The sequence below is a fragment of the Dermacentor variabilis genome, chromosome 5 (genome assembly GCF_050947875.1).
Source record: "Dermacentor variabilis isolate Ectoservices chromosome 5, ASM5094787v1, whole genome shotgun sequence".
Lineage (NCBI taxonomy): Eukaryota > Metazoa > Arthropoda > Arachnida > Ixodida > Ixodidae > Dermacentor > Dermacentor variabilis.
Window position 1 is genome coordinate 164,549,583 of NC_134572.1, and position 25,900 is coordinate 164,575,482.

Consider the following 25,900-nt stretch of genomic DNA (forward strand, 5'->3'; position numbering starts at 1 on the left):
GCACACCTAATGCAATCTGAATAAAATGTTTCATTTGAAAGAGAAATAACAGCGCTAGCAACTATATCAACCAGAAGTTTTATTTAGGACCTCAAATTTTGTACAGTTGCTGCGAAAATTCCTAAGTTAAAAGCAATAAACGGACAACATTTATCAATACGCAAGACTGCATCAAAAATAGATGTTGCAGTCCTGTAAGCGGCATCTTTCTGATCTCAACGAGAAAAGTATGGTTTATAAATATGCAGCTTATGTAACACTCTTACAGTATATGCAAAACATTTGCAATAGTCCTGGTGAAAAATTGGTGGTATACTTTCAGAACGGTCTATAATGTGTCAATTTTGCCCGCTTTATATGCATAATAGTATGCACACTTGACATCAATGCTACATCGTGCTTCTTTGCTGCATTAGAGTTGCGACGTTTATAGTTAAGCTTCTGAAATTTTGCAATTTTCAAGAAAAATATTAAGTGCCTAAGTAAAAATAAACATTGATATGGTCACTATATTTTTAATATTGGTCCAGAAAGCCGAATCAAAGTGCAGTAGTTGCAGAGAAAATTATGATTTTTATCGCCATCGAGGAAAGTAGAAATAAATATAGAAGTTCCTGAGGTAAAACTTCCTCCTAATGCCGATTGACACCGTCTCCCACCAAATAACGCCGCTAGTATAGAAGTTCAACATTAAACACGTGTACAGCGGGAAGGCCTTCAATATTCATCGTCAATCTAGTGCTGGCATGTGTAAGATCCCTTAGGAAACACTTACACTTAACACTGAAGAACACTGAACAAATTACCCTGAACAAATTACACTGAACGTTCAAAAATGGTGTCGGATAGACAGCGTACAGTACAAAATAAACAATGTTTATTGCTCCTTATCGCGCTATTACAATACATCACGCTTCCACAAATACAATAAATCGTGGTTACTGCCTAAGGCATATGGTTACGACAATATTATGCTGAAGGAGAGAACATTTTCCGATGCGACAAGCATTTTGTAATTTGTGCTGCGTTAGTGATGGCGCGAACATGCAGTTAACTAGTGTTCCTTGAGGTGGAACGAAGAACATGGAACATGGAAAGAAACGACTGCACAGGTAAGAACGGTATTTCCTGTCTGGTAATTTGTTCCCATTTTTCCGAGCCTTCTTTTCACCATAATATAGGCCAGCTACCGCAGCAACAAGTAGTAGTGCAAAGAGGTGGGCGCCTACTCCGTCACAGCTACTGAAGTAATTGACGCATCTCGCATGGCGACCTATTTGAGGATAGTGTTATTGCATAGTCAGATCAAAACAATGCGATTTGCTCAGCTCCGATTTCTGCAGAAGGATGAGACCATGCTCAGTGAACACAAGCAAGGCGGTGGAAAAAAGGGTCTGCATTGCACCTGTAATCCACATGTGTCATAAGCAAACGATGTGGCTTCAGGCGATGCTTGCCTGTTGGAATCATTTTAGGTAGATATCGGTGGCAATAATTCAGGATAGAATGAGCGGTGATTATAGCGCTCTAGGTGTGTTCCTCCCCTGAGTCATCGATGCATTCTTGAAGAACATCATTCATGCGCACATGTTTATTAGCTGTGGGAGCTACTTTGAAACATAATCAGCTAGCTTATTGTTGTTTATTACGCAGTAAAGAAAACACATTAACCTTTCATGTTTCTTGACGATTCTACCTTGTGCAGGCAGTTACGATGCTTACAATCTGCAATAACACTTGTGGTTTTACACATCTTGCTGCAGTAGACCCTATTCGTTTAACATTTTCGTTTCAGAAACTGAGATCCCGCAGAAATCGATGTCACAATTTCTTCGCCGACGTGCATGCGTTATATGGGAGGCAGCGTTGTGAATCGTCCGCCAACCAGTATACTACAAGATACACGCCACTCTTTATGACGGATACAAACATCGCTTTCGTTACACTAAGCTGCCGGAAATTTGAAGACGCCTCACTGTCCCATCACGCAAATTTTACAACCCATCGTTATCGCAGGTCTCACGAACGACATCTTAAACGCGCAGGAGCAATGAGGTTCTCGCAAGTGAAGAATTTCGTTGAACGTCCAGACGCGAAAGAAGGTTCGCCCAGAGGTGGTGCGGCGACGAGTCACGGTCCCTGACTAAGGCACACAGTCGAAACAATGGCCTTCGCCACGCTGTAAGGGTCGCAATTGGACGCAGGCCTTCGGTCCTCCAGGTACCCCTTCCGGTCTTGCGACACCTGTAGCACGTGGCGTGCAGAGCAGAAGGTAAGGGTAAATGCTTCGCTCCCATCATCCTCGGAGTTAGAGATGGAAAAAAAATTCGCAATAAGAAAAATTCAGATTTGTGGGCCGTGAAGGATTACGTCCCAATTTACGACCCAGCTGTTTCTTACGAGCAGCTGCAATAACGGTTTCTGTAGGCTGTAATTAAATTACAAGCTTTGAACACCCTAGCAATGCTTGCTGCTGGGCTAGTTGGTTCCATGGTATACAGAAAAATTAAATTAGTGCAATAAAGGAAACGGACAAGACTGAACAACACAGATTGCTTGTGTTGTTCGGTCTCGCCCGTGTACTTTTCTACGCGTTTGTTTTTTTAATTTTAGGACGTCGCCAGTGTATGGCTGTTCTGTTTGCAACCTTGCCCACATATAACCCTTTTGATACACTTTCTAATTTTTATAGAAGCAATATTTTATGCACAGAAATTTCATTCCGCCAGAAAGTTGGCGATAGGGACCCCCATTCTCCCCATTTTGTTGTATTTGCTATATAAACTGCTCCCAGGGCAGCTGGAATAGTTCGGCAATGTTCATATAACACGACTAGAAGGCAGCGCATCGATTACGTACGTTATCCTGTAAAGACCGCAATTAGTCTCCACTTGCATGCATAATTCACTGCGAAATCCATGCTCAATCAAGATACTTTGTACTCCTGTTACACATCACCTGTAACCTGACCCTTGCTTTCCCCAAATATAGACACGGTACATTGCCTAGCTCAGCAACGACGCCGGAGAAACCAAGTATGAACCCCGCATGTCACCATAAGATAGGGGAAAAATGAAGGTTCACTAACTTTTTTAAACGTGTCAATGTAGGTCAAATGCCTGAAAGTTTGCCCACACAATAACCTAATATGACCCCTATTTCCACCGAAGTTGAGGCGCCCGTTTTGCGCAGTGGCATCGGGAGTTTGAAAAACATTGCGAATAACGACAGCATGACACTCTGACACAATTTAATCAGCAACTTTTTACGAAGCATGTGAATAAACGAAGCAGCTTAAACATTTATTGTTCGTCGCTGACAACATGTTTCCTACTAAAACTGTGACAAAACACAAACATCGTATGTCACATCGTTCACCGCGGAGGCCGGAGAAAAGCCGCTACAAGCTTTTTGAAGGCGAGTATTGAAAATATTAAAAAGCATATGATTATTCTAAACACTTCAAACTTTCCCTACACGACATACATAAAGTAGCTCCAGCTTTTACAAAACATGAAATACCTGCCAGCTGTTTAGTTTTACAGGATAGTGGGAAAATGTGTAAAGCGTTTCGTATAACGCCTCTGTTCTTTCCTTTTCTTTTGCTTTCCGGAAACCATGAAAACTGGCATATAATGTTTTGGAGCGCTTCTAGTCGCATTGACAACTTCGCAATAAAAAAATACGAAAACACTATAAGCAAACCTGTGCAACAGCATGCCAAGGGTCATTCTTCTATCTTGGTATTGAAAATGAAACAATTCTGACTTGCCCATTGCGCAGTTGTTTTAGTCTCCTTTTATTTTTATTATCTTGAACGCTCACGTCAGTGATCATTAAGGCGTACTTGGCAAACAACTTTCTTTTGCGCTTGTGGCATCCATAAACGTGCCCTATTCATTCCAGCAATTAGGGGTTACGCGTGCGAGTGCTAGAAAAAAAAAGGCTACAGTGTATCTCACCGATTCCTTTACGTTTGCTTTGTTTTCTACTAGGAGGAAGTCTTCATCCCTTATTGCGTATCATCGTGCGTTGACCATCATCTTAAGTGTGGCACACCGAATTGCCATACTAAACCTCATTACGAATCCTTTGTCCCAAAGACTAGTGGCGCCTCGAATCACCTGTCCGCCTGCGTCGTCTTCCTCGCAGCGCCTGCATCCTTCAATGTCTCCAATACAAACAAGGTTTGTGACGAAGTGCACCTGCTCTTATATATTAATTTTATAATGCTGTTCACACTCCTACTCCTCTGTTTCATGCCTCACGGTCTCGCGAATACCTGGATAAATAAACGACAAAATAAGAAGTTTGCCATATTTTTTTCCTGCTTCGTCTTTTGCCCAAGCGACGCTGTGGCAGAATGGCTATGGCGTTCGGACGCTGAAGCCACGGGTTCAATTTCATCTCCGCGGAGATCGCATAATGACGGCCGCGAAAAGCAAAAGCGATCGCGTACTTAGATTTGAGTGCACGTCAGACAAGCCCTGATGGTCAGACGAAATACGCAGTCCTCCACAATGACACGACTCGCAGCTAACTGTGAAGGTTCTCGACGTTAAATCCCAAAATTTATTTTCATTCTTTTCATTCTAAATTGTCAGCATGTAGCGAGCACAATGGACTTCGCGTCGCATTATTTCACTCCTTTCAATAGGTGAGTTTAGCTGGATCACTTCGTTGCATTACATGAGGAGACTTATATGCCTTGCCTTAAATTTATCTATCTTGAGGGAAACAGCAGCGACACCGAAATGTATTCAAGCAGTGGCGCCGTCTTACCACATGACTTCATTCTATCACTCCTCTCCTTCGTTGAGATCTTGCCTGCAACACTGTCACTACTAAAATGGCCCCGCGCATCGTGTTCTCTGCCAGATCATTTGTTACATACATGGAAGCAATACTGCAGTTACAGAACGCTCCGTCTTTAGGCTTGTGATCGCGAAAACAGCTTCTTCCGTGACGTGCCGGTTCAATGTCTTGTTCGATAAAGTCAGGTGCTAGTGGCTCTCGGTTGATTGCACCTGAGCCAACCTGAATGTTTGATGCTGCCTACAAAAGAAGTAATCTACAATATCGTACCACCTGCAGGTTTTGTTTATCATGGACGGCAGCAAGATGCCATCATTCTTTATAACTATTTTTGACCGTATGGTAAGCCGTACGAAATAATGTGACTGATTGCACTTCTTTCGGGTCTGTACGCTACCTTCATCCTCTAATAGCGCTTAAAGGCTGACAGTATGAATACATGATGTGCAAAAAGATGTGTCAGACATCTTCATGAAGAAGCCGCATCGGGTACTTCTTTTCACATAGTTGCTTTTTATGACTTTTATTTGGTCGATGGTGCGACGCATCGGACCAGTGCGGCTTTGAATTCCTCACTACTCCACCTGAAGCGGAATATTCAATTTGTCAAGTTTATACTAATTTGTCCTAAAGAATCGAGCTTATATCAAAACCAGAGATTTGAAGGGTTCAAAGTATGGACAGAAAGCGGGCAGGATCGGTCCAGACTGCAGAAAAGATAGCTGCTTGCTTTCAGAATAGTCATCCTTATTATCCTAATATACAATGCAGGGCAAATGTTTCTCCCAGTCATATTGTGTTGCGACTTGTCTTGAATTAGATGGCGATGATCAAAGCGAGGGCCATCACTGTTGCTATTTTAGCAATTTAGTCTGTAGATGCCGGGACTTTTTTATCTCGCTGACAGAATTATCCACGCGCTAAATATGTGTTTGTGTTTGTGTGTGTATGTCTGTGTAGGGGGGGGGTGCGTGCGCGCATCCGTGTCTGTGCTTGTATGACGTCCTTTACAAGCATAGAAAGCTAACACATAAAAAAAAGAAACTGGTCCTTATTCGGTTCAGTTTATGCACACGATAATCCGTTGAACGGCTCCTTCAGCCGCATCAGAGTAGACTTACACAAGAAGGGCAAGTCGATACAACGGCTATAGCTTGGGCACAGAACATCACCGACCTGTCGAGGGATTCGGATGCTCGCTCCGCGGTCCGCCACGCCGGACGTGAAGTCGTGGATGCTGGACGTCTCGTGCAATCCCGTCAGGCGGCGCTCGTTGTCGCGGCCTCCGCGCGGGTCGTAGGCTTGGATGTGCTCGCGGTGCTTGCGCGCGAGCTGCTCGATGGCCTTCTCGATGTACCGTATGCCATCGGGTTGGCGCATGGCCAGCGTGCTAAAGTTGGTGTGCGCGCCGGCGCCGTTCCAGTCTCCCGCCACTGGCTTAGGGTCGAGTGTCACCACGAGGCCGAAATCCTCGGCCACTCGGTGGAGGATGAAACGCGCCATCCATAGCTCGTCGCCGATGCTTATGCCTTCACACGGTCCTACCTGGGCACGTGTTAAAGTAAAAGCAAGTGGCAGTTTCGCCCGAAAGTCGAAGCATCGATTCCGATAGCTAATTATTCGACAGCAACACGACGTAATTTAATAGTTTCATCACGCGCATAAACTACTCTAAAATTCGCTTACTAACTTAATAATACGCAAGCTGTCACCCGCGCACGGGCGAACACGAACGCATGTCAATCGATGTCTGCGGACACTCACTTTCAAAACACATGCGTGATAGAGTGGTAGCAGCGGCGAGCAAATTGCCCTTCGTGGCGCATTTCACTTTAAGGCGAACTAGGCGCGCAAGAACACAGCTCACACGAAGGGGGCAACGTAGCCTTCGAACCCATCGAATATCGCCTGCAAGCTAACGCGCGAGCACTCAGCCGCCGCAGCCGGAATGGAAGACGAAATGCGCAATAAGCTGTCCCCTTTACCCCTTCCCTCCTAGAGCGCGCATCTTCCCACTCCCCTCCTCCTTACTTGTGTGCCGAAACCGCGCTCTGCCCACCTTCCCCCGTTGCGCACGCGACCAGAAGCATGAAGGCGCTCTCACCATCCTTCTCAGTTCGCCCTCGCTATCTTTCTGTCGCACCCACAGCATGAGGTGCCCGGCCGCGATGTTATCGCACTTAGACTTTATACGGAAGCTCACGCCAATGACGAAGGCGGAAATTCGCCTTCAATGTTTGTATAATTGCTATCGCAATAAAATAAATTGTATTGACTCATTATACAGCCAATCAGTTTAGGCAAGAACGGCGTCGCTATTGGGAGTGTTGCGTGCGCACCTGGAATTCCCACTGAGAAGGCATCACTTCGGCGTTTGTGCCCGCTATCTTGACGCCGGCGTAGAGGCAGGCCCTGTAGTGCGCCTCCACCACATCCCGACCGTAGACGCGGTCCGCACCGACGCCGCAGTAGTAAGGTCCCTGAGGTCCCGGGAACCCTTGCTTGGGCCACCGGTAGGGCCGGCCGTCGATGTCCAGAAGAGTGTACTCCTGCTCGATGCCGAACCATGGCTTCTGGTCCTTGCACCGATCCATTGCCAACTTGCATACGTGCCGCTTGTTCGATTCTGAGTTCAAGAGAATAAGGGTTGAATTACATACCTTTGTCTCATTCGGTTTTTCAAGCCTTATGTTACACTGCCGCTAAATTACAATAAAGAAACGTCGCAGATAAGTTTCCAAAATTCCGTAGACATATAGCTTTCAAGTACTGTTAAAAAAACACACACAGTGGGCCGTTATGAGAGTTGTAAAGCAAAGTAGCCCCAAATAGGACTCTATCCCACATCTCCCTCACACGGAGTCAAAGTTCGGCTCCCACCCTGTGCCAGGCTTCCTTAGTCTTTGTTCATTTAGGTATTCATAAGTATTTCTACGTTACAATGAATATAAAACTGAATTTTGAATGTACATAAAAAAATCGAGGTCATCGCTATTTGAAAGTAGCTTAGAGGTACTGTCCGATTAACTGTATATTTGCTCATAGTGTATACGTAAGCTTAAAATCACTTACAGGGGTGTTATTGTAGACATCAGATCTACCATTATTTATTTCAGCGCACATCTAGAAGAAAAAATTACGACACAGCGAAAGACGAACTGAATCTGTACGATGTGATCGCACATTGAACCTACACACCTAACCTAACATAACCAAAAAGTTGCTTTTTGTCTTCCTTGATATCTATATATGATATTCGTGCGGGATGTTCAGCGTGCGCTAGAAAACATGGCAGAGGGGCATTCCAACAGCTGAGGTCAAAAATGAAATAGAGTTCGAATACACAAGCTAGCCCATCAGATTCTCGGCTGCAGCGGCCACATTGCAAAGGTGGTTGGGCTGAAATAATGCGCGTCCACCCATAAATGGGTGCCTTTGAAAGAATTTCAGATTCATAACGGCATTTATCTTAGCCGAGGATAAGCTTTTTTGAGGGTATAATATGCAAAAGTTACCTTAAGTAGCCTTATTTGAGCGTGAATTTGAAGGAGAGAAGCAAATGCTAATCAAACACACACACATACAAAAAGCACTGGCGACACTCGCCAATATATAGTATGCACGTACGTCATTCAATGATACTCCGCGACTTCCTGTTTACGGCAGCGCCATCTTGGGGAACCTATAGGCCTATGCGCGCGCCTGCCTGTTGATAAGGTACCCCAAGATGGCGGAAGGTAGCGGAAGCAGCGGATGTGACGTCACGTGCATACTATGTATATTTCTACTGTCGGAAAGAGTGGATTCTACACTGTGTTTCAGTAGTTGGGTTCAGCAGTGTGGAAACGACAGGCTTCTTAGACCATTCAGGAGGGCGAACACGTCTAAAAGGTGCCCTTACGCGCCCTGTCGTCTGCTTGCGGCGATCGGGGTAGCGCAGGTGGTTGCAGCATCTTCGTGCGATACAACAGCGTAGCGAGATCAGCTGTTGTGATGGCAACGGTAGAAAATTAGTTCCATATTTACTCTGATATGTAAAAAAACGCTCGTCTTCAAACCATCACGAGAGACAGAGGAGAAGCAGAGTCAGTATGGCGGCGAGAAGCGAACGGTTCATAAGGAGCCCTCCATTAACGTCGCACGGCTAGGTAGCGCCATCTCTTGAGTTCTCCACTAACATTCACTCGTAGATGATGGGCTCACCGAAATTTGTAAGTGTAGCCATTCTTATTTTTTGAATTAGAATTGGCATTTCGCGCACGTCTGCCGCACTCATTCTGCACTGTTACAAACATGTTCAACGCCAGCTTATTTGTTCCTGTCGCGTACAAGTGGAGCCCCGGAAGGTATCAAACAAGCGAGTCTGTGGACGCCATTTCGGCGAAGGACGAAGTACTACCCAGGAGCGAGCCCTCCGCTGTGTTGCAGCTGTGCTGACTGCACATATTAATTTAGTCACTGTCAAAACAATTAGTTGTTTGTACTTCTTCAACGAAGATAATGTCCGTACAGCAACGTTGGAATCTCTTTTGTTTTGTTTTTTTCACTGTAGGCTTTCCTTCGGAAATGTGGACAACTCTTTTCAGTATCACGGAGCCTTAATAGATATTTTGTTAAAACAAGAAGCAATATCGCGCGACAAACCCCACCCGCGACCTGCAACAATCTCTCAAGTAAACGGCTGCCAACGAGACGACTTGCCAAGGCCATTTAGTCATGCAACTGGTTGGAAACCACGGCGCTACATCTCGCTATGTAAGAATGTGCAGTCGCAGGGTGCGTAGCCTCAGCTCTTCTGTGAGGAAACACTGAAGCAGAGTATAGGTAATTGTTGAAAGAGAACAAGATTATTTAGTAAGCGGTATACCCGGCAGGTAAGAAAAACATAAAAGTTTAACAGCCGCAACAACCACCACTACAGCACGAATTCCACGGGCAAATAGTCTCTCGTTCTTGAATATGATAATTTCAACCTATAATCACATCCGTTTATACCATTCTCTCGCAGAGCCGGTCGCGTATTGCGCATTTACATCGCTCACAGCCTAAGCGAAGCATTTCCTCCGCGAAGCATTTTTTTTTATTTCTTCAAATAAATCAATATACTGAAGGACTCACTAATATACGTAACTCACCACTACATCTCTTGCTAGGTTGTTACCAAGTTTGTCTGAAATAAAAGCAAGCTAACGTAATGTAACTACACCTAAGATTCTTCCGTGAACGTAGATTGACTTCGCTAAACTCGAAGCATATACTTGTAAAGTGCACAAATGTTATTGCGATAGCAATTATAGCGACACTCAAGGCAAATTTTCGTTTTCGTCGTCAGCGACGCCGTGAGGTTCCGTATGAAGTACTCGTGCCATAAGATAAGTGGTGTAAGATGAGCAGGACAGTCGACTGATCTGATAAGAGTGTTCTGTCTTTATGCGGCAACGCGCTGGCGTAGGTACTCGTACTTATGACGACACTCCCAGTTACTCGGCTCCAGTCACAAGATTTGGCGCGTTTCTTTCGCAGCAGTGTCGCCAGCCGTAGTCCCTGTGTCCACCTCATCTGTCATCTGCTGCAGCTTCCGCTACAGGCACAAGCGCCATATGTCGCTTGTCGCATTATAAATCTGCATAAATTATTTTCATCAGCTTCGTTTGACGTTGCAGATGCTCGCTTGTTCACTTGCCAGGATCATCCTGGTAAATGTTCGCGCTCAAAGTTTGCTAAATAATTTCGAATGCCTTAATGAGGCAAGCTGGTTACATTTCAATCCGAGTAGGCAATTTACGTGATGCTCTCCTTATCTACACCGCACAACCAGTTGACGCTAATAGGAGCAAACGAACTACCGGAGATTTCTAGGCATCTCCTAGATTTCTTGCATGTATATCATGGTACAATGATTATTTGAAAACAAAAACTATAGATGGCGAACCTCGTATGACACAGCAGTTTAAATATTAATAAAACAGGACTGAAAAAACGCTATGAAAGGAAACAAAATCTTCCCCGTTATTTTATTTTGCGCCAGTTTCTTAACAACTTAGGACGAGTTTTTTAGGAATATCGAGGCTCAACTCCACGAAAAACCACTGAATCGTAGGGTACGAAGCACAAAGAAATAGCCGCATGACGGAATCAGAGAAACAGAGTAATGAAAGTAAGAACCAGTACATGACTTCGCCGATGTATCGTCGAATGCACATAACCATTTCATGCGTCCTGAAAAATACTGTTCGAGTTCAGCAAAACACAGTAAAAGCATCGTGTGCCACCTGAAGACACAGAACACTACTGAAACAATAGAGCAAACCAACGGCGAAGGGCACTTAAGAAAGCAGAGCTTTGAGAGTTGGACCCCCGGTCAATAGCGCATTCTGAAATAGGCGAAAGTGCCTGCAGGTTATTCCAGGTGTTTGTAAAAGCTATCAGCAGCACGTAAACGCGACAATGGTGGTTGAATAGCTTGGGCCACCTCAGCCAGCTCGTCTGCACGGTGTAGTTTGACTCAACTCCAAAGGCTTGCCTCGCACAAGTAAACGCGGTTTCGCCAGTCAGTGACACGCAGACAGCAATGAAGAACTGGGGAAGCAGTTCGAGTACTCTATAATCTCTTGTCGGTGAAGGCCGCCACTGTGTCAGTGGCGCAAGCGGAACGTGTGTACGTGCAAACGGCTATCGGATCGGACTGTTGTGTCAGCCCGACTTCTAAATCGACCCGCCTGCGTCGACCTCTACGTCTGCAGAATGAATGAGTGCAATAAGCTGTCCCCTCTACTTGAGCTGACTGAGAAAATAGCGTTGGTTTTATTTGTCAAATACATATTTGTTTCTCGTGGTAGAAGACAATCAGCAACCTTTTTTCGAAACACGCATACGCTTTTTTTCTAACCACAAACGCATTTAACATTTTGTAAGCAGAAAGCTGTGAAATTATGCCATGGCCGACCATCGGGTGCAGTTCGCGTAAATGCGTTCCGCCGCTCACCATGGGGCGTGTGGTCGTGCTTGTAGGTCTCGCACAGCACCAACTTGTTGGGTCCGCCGAGGAACGGGTCCCGAAACAGTGCCACCGGGTAGAGATGGACGTCCGAGTTCTTCCCCTCGGCCTGGCCCGTGCTCGACCCGTCGAAGTTCCAGATGGGCAAGTCTGTAGATGCGGTCAGATTTAGGTGAAGAACGCACCTTTCAAATATCTAATTTTAATGCACCCGTCGCAAGGTATCACAGAATATGGCGTTTCTCTTCGGGGCATGAGATCGTTCATTTGAATCCCGGGCTTAGTCGAATCCCGGCCGCCAATACGAATGCCGGCCGTGGTGGTCGTCATTCATGGCACGTCCAGGTTATAACATCCCCTCCTCCCCTCCACCTTCCCCCCCCCCCTCGCTACGACGAGCTTGACAGCCAAGATTTGATTCGAGGCTCAAAACTATGCATAGTTGCGCAAATCAAGCGCTTTAGCAACCGCGCTTCTCCTTACGTTCGCGTTGAATCTTTAACGTAAGTAAAACATTTTGTTTAACTGTATCCTGCTCTCTGTGCGAATGCCCCAGTTCAAACAGCAAGAGTTGGCGTGAAAAGTAGTGCCACGTTCTCATTTGTCTATCATTTACGAAAAATAAACTGTTCACTAATGCTTCCCTTGTTCCGAAAGATACTTGCCTTGGATTTTTTTTTCGGCAGTTGTCTATTGCTGTCTTATTTTTCCCGCAAAATCTTTTCTGGCTAGGCTTATTTGCACAAGGCTCATTACATATACAGCTTTACTTCACAGTACCAACTTAAGCTGAAACATTACCAAACACCGATATGTTCTTTTCAGTAACATCTGGGTGGAAGTCACTGTTATACTTGTCCTGTGAATATTTCTCACGTTTCTTTCTTTAGCTATCAGGGCAAACTACTCATAAGAGAGAACTGGAACATGTTTGAACTGGTGTTCCTTAAAATATGTAGAAATGAAATAACAATTCTATCTCGCGCTATATTTAATGTCTTAGCGAAGGCAGATAATCTTTTATTTACTTCGGTTTGTCTGTTACTTCGATTGAATTCTTGGGTTTGTCGTTATCATCCTCGTTATGTCGTTGCTTTAACCACGTAAACAAACAAACAGACCTGTAAAAGCCTTTGTACAGCTTTTGCGTTATAGAGATTGTCGTCAACATGTGGTCCCTCAGCCTAACTCGACGATTTGGTTAGTCGTTTGGCTATACTTTGTACTGTTTGTTCTAGGCCTCGTGCAGGCACTTCACTATAGGCTTTATGTGAGTTGGCCCAAAGTTTCCTTTTTTTCCTTTATTTAGGGGGGGGGGGTGCTTTTGTAGGCTGTTATGTTCAGGCTGCAAATGTACGGTAAGCGGTCAAATGTTCCGCAATATCTTTTCTTGCACCCTAGCACTAAATGACCATATTATATATAGAAAAAAAAAGACCGCAGAATTGGGTAACTTTGAGTAATGACGGCTCAGTTTAAAGCACAGCTGCTTTTTACGAGGAGTGCTATAAAAATTGCAGATACGTGCAACTAAGTTCACGACATACTTTGAAACGCTCATTATGAAAAAAAAAACGGGCGTCCGTCCAGTCTTTTCTACCTGTCTTGTTTTTTTTTCCTCGCTATTTTCCCGTAATGAAGCCATACCAACAAGCTCAAGTTCAGACTTCTTTAAGACGTCGCTTACATACGAAAACTTTGATCACTAGTTTGGAAATTTTTACGCACGCGCATTGGCCATAGTATTCCAACATTCTCGCCGCATTCGATAGCGCTGTCCCTTAGGGCTTCCAGCGTCGCGAAATAAATAATGTGCCATGTGTGAAACGCACCATAACAAAGACAATTAGACCTTCGAAAAGTGGCGGAATGCTTTGATCTCGCCGCCGACCGATAAGTTTAGTGCGCCCCCTGGTTTGGGCCAGGAGCAGCTCGTAGACGACAAACGCCGCGCGCACGTTTGCGCCTAGACGTGTCCTCTGATATAATATAGCCTATGATATGACGATAACGGCTGTAGCAATAGCCGGTTCTTCGCAATGGCCGGTTTGTTCACGCATAGCGAATGGCATCTAAAATGGCGCCAAGTTGCGAGATTGGCCGATAATGTTACGTAGCCACTTAATTCCAAGCAGCTTACAGGGCTCGCGAAAATAAATATTTTGCTTTCGGCACAAATCGGGAGCCACTGCCCGCAGTTGTCGCTACATTTAGAAGGTCTAGCGACTTTAACCTATAAGGCTCTAGAACGCTACTATAGTAATCGTAAACGCCGCATTCATCCCACACGTGTTCAACATTGCACATGCGTCGCCCATAAGCTGTCCATTGTTTTCGTGAAATATAAACAGCAGGACTTGCTTACTGCTTCGAAGACACCGCGGGCGTCTCGTATAACGCACGAAAATAAGGAGGAAAGACGCATATTGCCGTTTATGAGCACATGCCCAGTCAAGCTACCGGTATTTCTCAGTGCGGATGAGAGAAATGCGAACTGTGGTAGAGTGCCCGTCTGAACTGAAGCCCGAATACTTTCAACAGTTTTTCTATGCAGCGAGTGTCAAATTTGTTCATCCATTTCACCGTGGATTACTCGCGAAATTGCAGGCATTTATGCGTGAGGCATGAAGGCCATTTGTTTGTTTTGAAAACATTCAATTAGATTTTAATTCAATTTAATTTAAGATTAATTCATTCAATTTTAATAGAGGCTTTTTTCATGTCGCTTTAGTAGGCATACAAGGCCAAGGACAGCAAGCTTCTTGGGATTGGAGGTTTAGACAAGTGCAAAATGTTCATAGGCTGCCTCCTCATGACGTCAGCTGGCTGCCAGCCGGCTGTTTCAATGTGGAAAGGAGGAACCCATTTATCGCGAGGAGGTCGTGCTATCTTCGCGTTTTTCTTGTTAACTACCCCCCGTCGCGTATAATAACCGATCAAGGCGTGCATGCCCAAGTTCCGCGCACCACCCGCTGTATTTGTTTAGCCAACAAACTCGAAAGGTGGCTCATGCACCCTTTAAACGCATACTAGAAATGACCTAAAAGTAATAATTGTCCACTGGTCATACTAATTACTTGATGGGAAGACACGTATTAAAAAATTCGGCCTCCTTTTGTTAACACTAGTTATTTCCTCCGCTGTTAAGCGTCACTGCTAAACAACCCTCGGAATCAGAGCCAAATTCTTTCCAACAGGGGCACGCCGGGGATTTATTCATTTGTTTAGCACCGAATCATTATTCGATTGGTTCATCCAGTATGCTTCAGTCTTTGTTGCAAACATTTGTTGTGAACTTTTGTTGCTTGAACTTTTGTTACAAACGCAGGCTGGTATAGTCAAAGAGCAAATCATTTTTTTCTTTTGCAGCACACTTTTCATTCATTTCTCTTGAGCACCAATGCCATTGCTTATTTTCATTAGTTGAGCACAAATTCGTCTTAATTCGTTAGTGAATCCAGCATTCGCAAGCGCTTCACCTAGTACTGAACTTTGTTTCACGCGCACGACTCATTCGAACACAATGTTCCATAAACCAGTGTTCACCAGAAATACGCATAGCGACGGCATTGCATTCTGTTTCCCGCAATTTATCCGCGCACGATTTATGCATTAACGGATCCCTGAGAATATCGCTTCCCCCCTTGGTAACAAATAAAGGCTTTGTGCCAATTTCGATTTGAGGTGTAGGTGGCATACTATTGTGTTTTCCATTGATCTAACATTTACAAACATTACAGACACTATTTTGACTATTCCGCACCTAAGGCGAATATAAAGCTTTTGTGGTGATAAGTAGACGGTTATTATTATGCCACAAATGCTACTTGCCCTTTGTGGTTATGCATTCATCAAGGCATATGTATGAATATTTAACTATATGCCTGCAAATTTATTGTAATGCACTCGAACCGCAACTTCTGCCGTGATGTGGCACGAGTGCAAGGAGCCATATTGATATAGGTTTGCCTTTGTATCTGCCATTTGCCGCGGACTTACCGCAATCGCTAGTAATATCACCAGTATCAGTACTGCTTGGAATTTTTCTCACGCGCAATTTTACCATGCATAATGCTTCTGCACATGGTCCAACACAGCTGACCCATAAATTTGTATTCTTCTAAACGTGTAATTTCCGCAGTCTGTATGAAACGTACCGCTTTAGGACAACTCGCTAGTGTTTTAAAATGGATTGTTATATAGAGTGAACCAAAAACACACATTGGTGCACAAGAGGAACCCCAAGGAAACGCTTTGGAACTCAATCGGAACACATTGGTGCACAAAAGGAATACGGCCCGTATTAAAAACGCTTTTTGCGCTACAATTGTAAGTATGAAAAAAAATTCTCGCCAATCCTGCTGCTTGACATGTTATTAGTGAAAACGGTCAGCCGATGGCAAAGCGCACATAGGAAAGAAGGTCTTCGTGATTACGGCCCCAGGGTAATACGAGCACTACTACTGGACGTACGAGTCACTTCATGCAATTAATTTCATACCTGAAATGGCACGCTCAGTGTCATTCATGTAAAAAAGGCAAGACGAAGAAAAATCTCGTTAACAAACTATTACCCGTTCAGAAAGACAATTACAAACAAAAGAGTTTCAAGCTTTGTATGTGCGCTATATTGTGCATTATTTAGTGTGTTTTCATTAGTGCATGCTTGTAAAACCACTAATAACCTTGTAATCCTCACCTTTCACGTTTTGAGGTTCAAATTCGACGGTTCTTGTTTTGCAGCGCAGATTCTGTCCGCTGCCGTCGATCCATATATAGGTGCACTGAATTTCGTTGTTGGGCTGGGGCAGACTCAGGTACTTGGATAGTAGCGCTTGGTTGCTTGTGTAGGTAGGTATTACCGGAGCCATTGCAATTGCCTGTGAATATAACCGTCATGAAGTTTGTTATAGCGCCCTAAATAAAACCAATCATTATGGTTATCTAGTATCGGGCTATGTTCCTGCAAGTCAAAACATTTTTATTACTTTCTACAGAGCGCCTTCGACAAAAAAACAACGAATGCTACAGAAATTCTGAGAATTCCCTGCCAATGCGCAAGCATTGTTTGGCTCGCCTGTTACTTCTATTTTGCTCACTTATTTAGCTAGCTTATCCATGACTGCCCATCACTGCCAATCATCTACCAGGACGCTATTATAACAATTACACGCGGTAACTTCTTCATTTCCTTTTTTTTGTTACGCCCTTGACGCCACCACGGCGACGTAACCAGTGTTTTATTTCTCTAATGCTACCAATCACCTGCTATCACATTCTTATGACTGATTACGTGTCTTAACTTCCTTACCTTCCTTTTTTGTCACGACCTTGACGCAGCGATGGTCACGTAGCTATTGCGTGTGTGTGTGTGTGTGTGTGTGTGCGTGTGTGTGTGTGTGTGTGTGTGTGTGTGTGTGTGTGTGTGTGTGTGTGTGTGTGTGTGTGTGTGTGTGTGTGTGTGTGTGTGTGTGTGTGTGTGTGTGTGTGTGTGTGTGTGTGTGCGTGTGTGTGTTTGTGTGTGTGGCTCAAACAGACATCTGCCTGCCACTCTGTGGTCCATGGTATCGAATCCCAGTCTGAAGTATACTATTTCGTTTTGTTTTCTAACGCTCCCAATCATCTCCTATGTTATACTACTATAACGAGCACACATGTTAACTTACCCAATCATGCATTTATTCTGCAGACATAAGACGTCACAGGACGGACAGCTTTAGCTGAGGTACTCACCAAAGAATGCTTACGCAATAGTAATTGGGTAAAAAGAAAGCGCAGGCGATATTTAATCGGTTCTCAGGATTATCGCCAGTGTTTTCATCCTTCCACATATCCTACATTTGCCATACACATATGCATATACAAAGGAACTCCTAGATTTTCATAATAAGACGTGTGCCGTCGTCGCAGTGCGATGAATGTGGTGTTACGCCCCTGAGCTCGAGGTCAAGGGTTCGATCCTGGCCACTATAGCCGCATTTCGACAGGGACAAAATGCGAAAACGCGGGGTTACTTATATTAAAGGGCACTTTAAAGAACCCACAGTTGTCTAAGTTATTACGTAGTCCTACGCTGCCGCGTAATTCACAATCAAGATGTGTTTTTGGCGCGGGAAAACGTAGAATTAGATTATTATTTTTATTCATAAATTGGTTCCCGAATCAATGGCCCAATAACTTTCACCGGATGTAGTTCATCGTTGAAGAAAATAAGTTTTCATGAAGCCTGTAATAGGTGGGAAGCTTCATAAAAGGAGAAAAAAAATCCCTCGTCAACCTAGAGGTAACATGGAGCTTCAAAAAAAAAAATAGAGAGAAAATTCTGCAGTTCTATTAGGAAGAAACATTCACAGTTCAAACTGATGGTGTCTGGTACCACTCGCCACCAGGAATAATCTCTCGTGTTTCATTTCTCCACCTCTAAAGCAGCTTAGGCGAACCAATTCCTCAAGGTTGGTGGTTAGTGAAATTTTAGCAATTAATGTGGTAATCTTGCCGGGGGTTAGTGTTGCGAAAATAAATGTATAGGCAGAAAATCGGCTTTGCGTGACTTTAGGCTAAGGTTCGATGCTGCCATACAAAACGTATTTCGTTATTCATTAAGTGTGCCTTCTCACTGTCGTTTGAGTTTGAGTCGTTTGAATTTCAAGATAAGGCAGAATCTGCTTTAAGAGTTTAGTGCAGCAGAGCCATACCATAGCCTATATTATTATTACCTGAATTTTATTTTTTATTATACAAGATAACATTGAAAATGCGATGTGCATAAAGGAAGTGGTAGTTTCGCCCGAAAATAATGCGAAGTATCGATTACGATGGCAAATTAGTAGACCACCATCAAAAGTAAGGACAGTTGTTTTATCGGGCGTATAAACTCGTAAACACTCGCTACTAATTAAATTACCAAGCATGGTGTCTACGCGCACAGGCTAACATGCAAAGATCACACTCGATGACCGTGAACACTCGCAGTGCAAACGCTGGCGTGAGGAAACGCGACAACAGCAGCGAGCGAAGTGACCTTCGTGCTGTCTATCGCTTCAACGTAAACGGAGCGGTGAGAACACAGCGCACGCAAAGCTGCGAGCCATCGGCGCACGTCGACTCTGCCCCCAATACTGTCAAAATAAAGCTCGCGCGACCACGGCTAACGTAGTTGCTGCTGAAGTACAACGCCATCCCCTGCCTCCTCTCCTCCCAGGTCCCTTGCGCGCCACGGAAGACTGCGTGCTTCCTCCCCGCTTTCCCCCATTGCGCACGCGACATTTAGCCGCCGATCGCCGGCCCACCATCGCATGCTATCGCTCGGATATACAGCCTACGGCGCACGGTGACGGTGTTATCGCCTTTAGACTTAATACGGAACATCACACCGAGCACGACGGCAACGCCGAGGGCAAGGATGCGCCTGTAGTGTCCATATAGTTGCTAGGGGAATAAAACACTTTCATGTAAGGTGAAAACAACAACAGCTGGTTTGACGCCATTTGTCTGCCAGGGGTAAATTAATAGGTTTGTTACCGAAAAAACTGGCGTCTAGCGGAATGCAACGCCCTTTCTATCCGCAAGCTTTTCTCAATTTGCTTCGTCTTACTTAGAAGTTGAACTGCCTAGCATCCTAAAGCAACCTCTAAAGGAGCTTGTGTTACTTAAATGCCGACTGCAATCCGTGAACCCGAGTGGATGAAGCCGCGCCATTTCCTTGAAAAGTTTCAGCTTGGTTGGACACTCAGTGCGTAGACTCGCATTAACAGAGATACTGAAAGGCTGATGTGTGGTCACGATCCAGCGTTCTCTGGCTTCAAAACATCCAAAAGAGCGATAAGTTTGACTGGTGAAATATTTCTTGGTCCGAATTTTCAATCGATTAGCGCATAAACGTCGATGAAGTATGCGGCGAGAAAACACAAACGTATCTTCTGTCTGGCTTCCTTTGTCACATCTAAGGTGCATGCTTGTAAAACCTGGAAGTTTCCACCAACTAGACAAGCAACATGTTCTACTAATCTTTCACTGTGTAAATTTTTAGCCCATACGTTAGCATGAACTGAAGATTTCAGAATGTCTTCGCATATTTTAGCCTCTTTTGTTGAGACAATGTTGTCGTGAATCATTGCGGTGTGTTGGTGGTTTATCCAAAATTAAGTATACCGTGATGCTTTGTTATATTATTATAACATATTGTGGGGCTAAATTTGCCAAAACCCCGTTCTCATTATGAGGGACGCCGTAGCGGAGGACTCCGGAAATTTCGACCACCTGGGGTTCTTTAACGTGCACCTAAATCTAAGTACACGGGTGTTTTCGCATTTCGCCCCCGTCGAAATGCGGCCGCAGGGGCCGGGATCCGATCCCGCGACCTCGTGCTCAGCAACCCAACTCCATAGCCACTGAGCAACCACGGCGGGTGATGCTTCATTGAAGAACTATGAATTGGTCCTGAGCAAAACCTGTGCACACCTGGTGAGGTCGCATTTAGCTAGTGCTGGAACTTGAAGCGCGCCTCATTTTGCGACTTTTCCAGCTTAACAAAACTCCGATCACTGTAGGACTGGCGTTTCCCTGTTCCAACAGCGTAAATTGCTAATCATGGTTAAGATTCATCTTAATGACATCAAGCATTTGACGGAATGTGGGTGCAAGATTTTGATTGAAAGATGAGGTCACTGCTCAAATCAAAACAAAACGAATAAAGAGACAAACTCATAGCACTTTTGATTACAGTTTCAAGTTTCATTACAAACCCTTCATTGCAAATTACCCGCCGTGGTTGCTCAGTGGCTATGATGTTGGGCTGCTGAGCACGAGGTCGTGGGATCGAATCCCGGCCACGACAGCCGCATTTCGATGAGGGCGAAATGCGAAAACACTCGTCTACTTAGACTTAGGTGCACGTTAAAGAACCCCGGTGGTCGAAATTTCTGGAGTCCCCCACTACGGCGTGCCTCATAATCAGACAGCGGTTCTGGCACGTAAAACCCCATAATTTAATTTTAAATTTTTTTTCTTTGCAAATCGCGAAGTTGTAAACAAGGATTCCGCATGGTTCTCGAAATGTTAAGAAGTGCGTCGTTTTGACGCGGCATATGACCCAAATGGTTCACAAACCCCCTAGTTAATAACGCTAGCACAGTTTAAGCCCATGAAGCATTTGAAAAGATTGTTCGCGTTCATTCGGCACGAAAGGTTGACCATTTATCGCCAGATAATGAAAACAAAACATCGCAAGTTTGTGTTTGATGCAGAAACATCAGCGCGTGTACGTTAGTCTAACCACATTCAAGTACGTACAGACACTGTGAAAGAAAATGACATCACCCCCAGCTGGTTCGGAAACCTCCGAGCGACATTGTCATCTGTCGTTTGTTCTGTCCGAGTAGCCCATCAACATTTAGACGGCACGCTTTGGTATTGCATAAGGGTAATTTATTGCTACATTTATATTTCATATGCGTTATTTATTTAAATATCACAACGGTATGCATAAGTTAAGTTATGTGTATCCCCCCACCCCCAGAAATAACTAGGAATCCATTACTACCTTTATCCACTCTAACGGCAGTGTTCCTGTTTAATACACTAGGCACCGCTATTCAGTTCTTTATAAAACTGATAGCATTACAGATAATCACCATCATGCGCACCTCCAAACTACGATGCTGTCAAGTATTATTCTAAGCTTGTAAATACGTCCAATAATTGTTCCCCAGCATCGAGTTAGCCCCGTGTCTAGGGAATTCTGGGGCTGAGTTCGAGGTCAGGGATTCAATGCCGGCCACGGCGAGCGTATTTTGATACGGGCTAAAGGCAAGAACGTTCGTTTTCAGCTAACCATTGAAGAACCCCACGCGGACAAAATTTATGCGGACCCCCACCTCCCCTTCCCCCAGTAAACCATGCTTCATAATCACATTGTGGTTATGACATGTAATAGCTTAAAATGTTTAAATTTTTTTATAAGCGTTCCTGTTTTACTCTTAGTTTAGATTAGGGATCCTCATTCGGCTGGTCTGCTGACATAACGCTGTTGAATACTTTATTGCGAGCGTAACGCTCGCAATAAAGTATTTCTAACCTAACCTAACCTAACCTAACCTAACCTAACCTAACGCAAATTTGTAGCAACTAACGGATGGCAGTGTGCAGCTGAGTATTTTGTAAATTTCTAAGCATGGAGGTCTTCCCTAGTCGGCTAGCATACGAACGTTACCACGCAGTCCAGGTGGCAGAGGCGGCGGCAGCACCAACACCGAAATAAAAAAAAAGGTTACCTCTGCTTTGGGCGGACGGTCAGAACGTGAGAGCGTGAGGCGTGCACTCTTGGGCGTCTCGTACCAGGTCGCTACTTTTACGAGTTTCTCCCGAGTGCCCCCGCGCGAGTTGCCCATCACCCGCCGCTCATCGCGGCTACCGTTTCCTCTTCCTCATCGACTACGCACCACCGGCCGCACTATTAGAGCTGCTTTCGTTATACTGACATCGCATGACTCGTACCCACTGTCCCGGAATGGTGAAAAACTGGGAGGTGAAAACGGAGAAGGGAGAGGTTTTTTCCATACCGAGAGGGCGAGGAAGACACGTGGTTGGTGGCTGTGTATACTTTCTACATCATGCATGCTTTCGTCTTGCATGCGAATTTGCCAAAAGTTACTGCACACGTCGCAATTAAAGAACTTGGTGAGGTATGCATCCGAGAAAGGAGTAACAGCTTACTAGGGTAGGCTTTTAATATCTGCAAACTTGTCTTATGGAAGAAATTGAACTGGTGCCCTTCAGGTTATTAGCGAAGTCGTATTCTATAACAAAGCTGACGTTTTCAGACCTTTATGATAAAAACAAATTCCCTACTGCGGAGGTTGAAGAAAACCGAATAGATTAAGATATTTTATGTTTGCTAAAATAACAGCACGTCTAATTGCTGTCTACAAGCTTACAGAAGTATCAAAGTGCTGAAATAAAATCGCTGAGATGGGGATTCTTTTCTAGAGAGGACAAACATAGGAATTGTTTTAACATGTCAGTTGTTAGAAGCAGGGGGAAGCGAAAAGAAAATATTGACGTTAGGCGAAGTCTCTTACCTCAACTTATCGTTCTTGGACAAACAACGATACCTTCCCCGCTGATCACCAAGAGGCGCGGAGGGTACTGAGCCGGTCTTATTTATACGAGCGTTCGCAGAGAGAGGGGAAAATATGAACAGTTTTCTCGTTCCGTGTTTTACCGTTGAGCGCTTTCGTGTGCACGAATCGTTTGCCGGGAGATAATTCCTGGGTCCAGTTACCGTCCGACTGTCGTGTGTTTACATTTCTTTCCTTTTACGTCTGCCCTTCCCTTCCTTGCTCTGTCAGCCCATTCAGAACAATGGCGTGTCTTTTGTGACGCTGGCTCCAAGAGAGCAACCCCGCCCCCTTGAATCTGTGCAAGCCGGTCGCCGGGTGAGGGGTGGGGGGAGTGGGGGAGGGGCGAGGTCGTGTGGCCGGAGGAGGCACGCGTGCTCAGGGTGAAAGTTGTTGGCGTTGAGTGGCGATCTGCTAACGCTGCGGGCGTGCGCACTGACTAGAAAATTGCACTCATTCAGAAAGCGGCTTGACCACTGCTACAAAGGCGCACTGTCCTGAGTGACCTTCGAGGATTGCCGCAAAAGCTATACTACCGAGCAATGCAGGAAGTCCGCGTTCACGTGACGTGTGCGTCGTTGCGACACTCCCATGTACGCAATCTTGGCGGGTTTACGACTCTTGCGCGCGATTACACGTGTTGATGTCCAGTGATGCTCCCCGAGGCGCGGAATGAGTGTCTACTTTTTGCATCAGGCATTCTTTATTCCTCGAGCATTCGACTAATTGACAGAGCCGAGAAGAACGTCACCTAAGCGAAGGTAGTGAGTGTGAGACAGGTTGGTAAAGGTATTGTACCGTTGATAGGGTGGGAACGCATCTTATAAGAAAGGGTTATCTGTAAAGCTTTCCTTTTACGAAACAAAGATGCCCAAATTGCTACCTACGGAGATGTGAAAATGACGCTGCCGGAAGAGTTCTGTTTGATGTGAAGCCAAGCTCAGAGGAATGGTGAAAGGGATTATGTTCCGGGTGTGATACTTAGGTATAGTTAAGCAACGCAGTTATGGGAAATAAAAAAAAGATTACGCCAGCAGCATTGCAGTCAGAATTTAGGATTTTGGACCAAGAAATTGGTATCTGCAATGACAAAAGACAAGACCAGCTTTCGATGTGGGTGGAAAGGTTGAGTTCGTAAGATCGTAAGATGGTAAGATCGTAAGATCGTTAGATGGTAAGATCGTAAGACCTTCCTACTTTGTTTTTTTATGCAGTGTATATATTTCTTGATGTTCCAAATAATTACATCTGTAGGTACTCATATAAAACGCCCAATAAGAAATTTGTCTGCCATCGAACATGGGGCAAAATGCGTTTCTATGACGCCAAGCTGGGCCTCCAACCAAAACAAAACAAAAAGAATTGTAGGCACCTTTCATTCCAATCTGAATCAGACAATGTAATACACAATATATGGCTAGCGCAATGTGCAGCGAGAACTGCATACCAGAAATTACAAGCAGTCTACATGGAATACGCCTAAGGAATATTAAAATTGGATAAAATTCGCAGTTCATTCCGAAAAGGGAAACACCGATTGCGATAGCAAATTAGTAGACTGGTGTGCGAAGTAAGGATAGCAGTTTTATCGGCCGTATAAACTTGTAAAGATTCGCGTACTAACTAAATTAACAATGATAGAATATGTAAGCGTAACTTAACAATGACGTACAAAGAAAGACACACGCAGACAGCGCTGTCTTTATGTGTGTGCTTCTTTCTACGTCCTTGTTGAGTCACTCTTACACATTTTATCATGGATTCGAACCGACTGGCACGTCAACGTGTGTCAACTAAATTAACCAGCGCGGTGTCATGCGCGCGCAGCAAAACATTAACACAGATCTCTCGAAGACAGCGGAAACTGTCTATGAAAACGAGGGAGTTAGGAATCGCGGCAGCACCCGCGAGCCAATCGACCTCCGTGCATCTGTCGCTTCAACGCGTACAAAACGTCGAAAGCACAGAGCATACGCGCCAACTGGCACTGCGCGCTCTCTGCAAACATCGCAGATCTTTTTGTAGACGAGGCCCGCAGGGGTGTGCACTTTGGCCACGTCGCAGATCGCTTTCAAGACACATGAGCGCCGGCAACGCGTCCCTACGGAGTCCGCCAAAAGGCGCCTACTAGGCCTCCGCGATTCGCGTGGCGAATGCCGTAGTAGACGCCGCGGTTGTGTCCACTCTACGCAGCAGCGGGCGAGAAGGACATCGAGGCACCGTAGCAGCCACCGGCGATGAACATCCCTCCTCCTTCGTCTCTGCCCCAGACTCTGGCGCCAGAGGCGAGGGTACGCATTCGGGCCGCGTTCGTGGCTCACACACGAGAGATTGAACCACGTTCGCCGACTCACCGTCACACGCTTTCACTCTTACGGAACCTCCCGGTCACGGCTACGCCGACACCAGAAATGCGCTTGGAGTGTCCATATAATTACTATCGCCATAAAATTCAAAATAAATTGAAGGAGAAAATTGTTTGAAAACAGCGCAAAGGATGTACACCCAACAGTATAGAAGATGGGACCCACACGGCACTGACAAACAGCGCTGAGAAAAATAAGCGTCATAAAAAAAAATTGGCAACGCGTTTTCTGTTAAGTAATATTTCGCTCTTCCGGATAAGACGCGTAGCCTGCCTTTTGAACGAAAGCCACGACTTGCATTTTAATATGATGTCGACTAATTGGGGGTTACAATTTAAAAGCACAGATGTCTCGTAATTAACCTACTGGCACCCGTAAGATGTCGTAACCATATTCCTAACATATCCTACATTTCTTAAGGCAGACACAGAGTCTGTAATGCGGAAAGATAATGCCAGAAATTCTGTTTTACTTAATTAACTGCCTTCATATGCAGGGGTTGTTTTTTGTCTGCACGGAATAATAAAAAATGCATATTGCAGAGAGCGCAGTTCTAACATTCGATCTAAATTACTCGATGAGGCAGCTATTACTTCTACTAGGAA

The 25,900-nt window shown here is 44.9% G+C and overlaps 1 protein-coding gene across 2 annotated transcripts; it reads right to left on the reverse strand.

The window, feature by feature from the left end:
- Positions 1-855: 855 nt before the first annotated feature.
- Positions 856-22,973, reverse strand: LOC142583304 (glutamine synthetase 2 cytoplasmic-like). 2 transcript variants are annotated; one of them, XM_075693721.1, is made up of 6 exons: positions 22,891-22,973; positions 16,512-16,692; positions 11,801-11,962; positions 7,155-7,441; positions 5,992-6,360; positions 856-2,244 (listed from the first exon to the last, which is right to left on the reverse strand). In XM_075693721.1, the coding sequence occupies exons 2-6, from the start codon at positions 16,681-16,683 to the stop codon at positions 2,131-2,133; spliced, it is 1,104 nt and encodes a 367-aa protein (XP_075549836.1). In that variant the 5' UTR covers positions 16,684-16,692; positions 22,891-22,973; the 3' UTR covers positions 856-2,130. The 2 variants fall into 2 exon arrangements, with proteins under 2 accessions (XP_075549836.1, XP_075549835.1); XM_075693720.1 differs by lacking the exon at positions 22,891-22,973 and adding an exon at positions 22,084-22,238.
- Positions 22,974-25,900: the final 2,927 nt, after the last annotated feature.

What these genes read in the sequence shown, in the direction of transcription:
- LOC142583304 (XM_075693720.1), bottom strand. Translation starts at nt 22,200, where the DNA reads ATGGGCAACTCGCGCGGGGGCACTCGGGAGAAACTCGTAAAAGTAGCG. An exon ending in TGAACCTCAAAACGTGAAAG is followed by an intron (nt 11,963 to 16,511) that starts GTGAGGATTACA and finishes CCGCATCTACAG; the next exon opens with ACTTGCCCATCTGGAACTTC. An exon ending in GCATCCGAATCCCTCGACAG is followed by an intron (nt 2,245 to 5,991) that starts GTCGGTGATGTT and finishes CACGTGCTACAG; the next exon opens with GTGTCGCAAGACCGGAAGGG.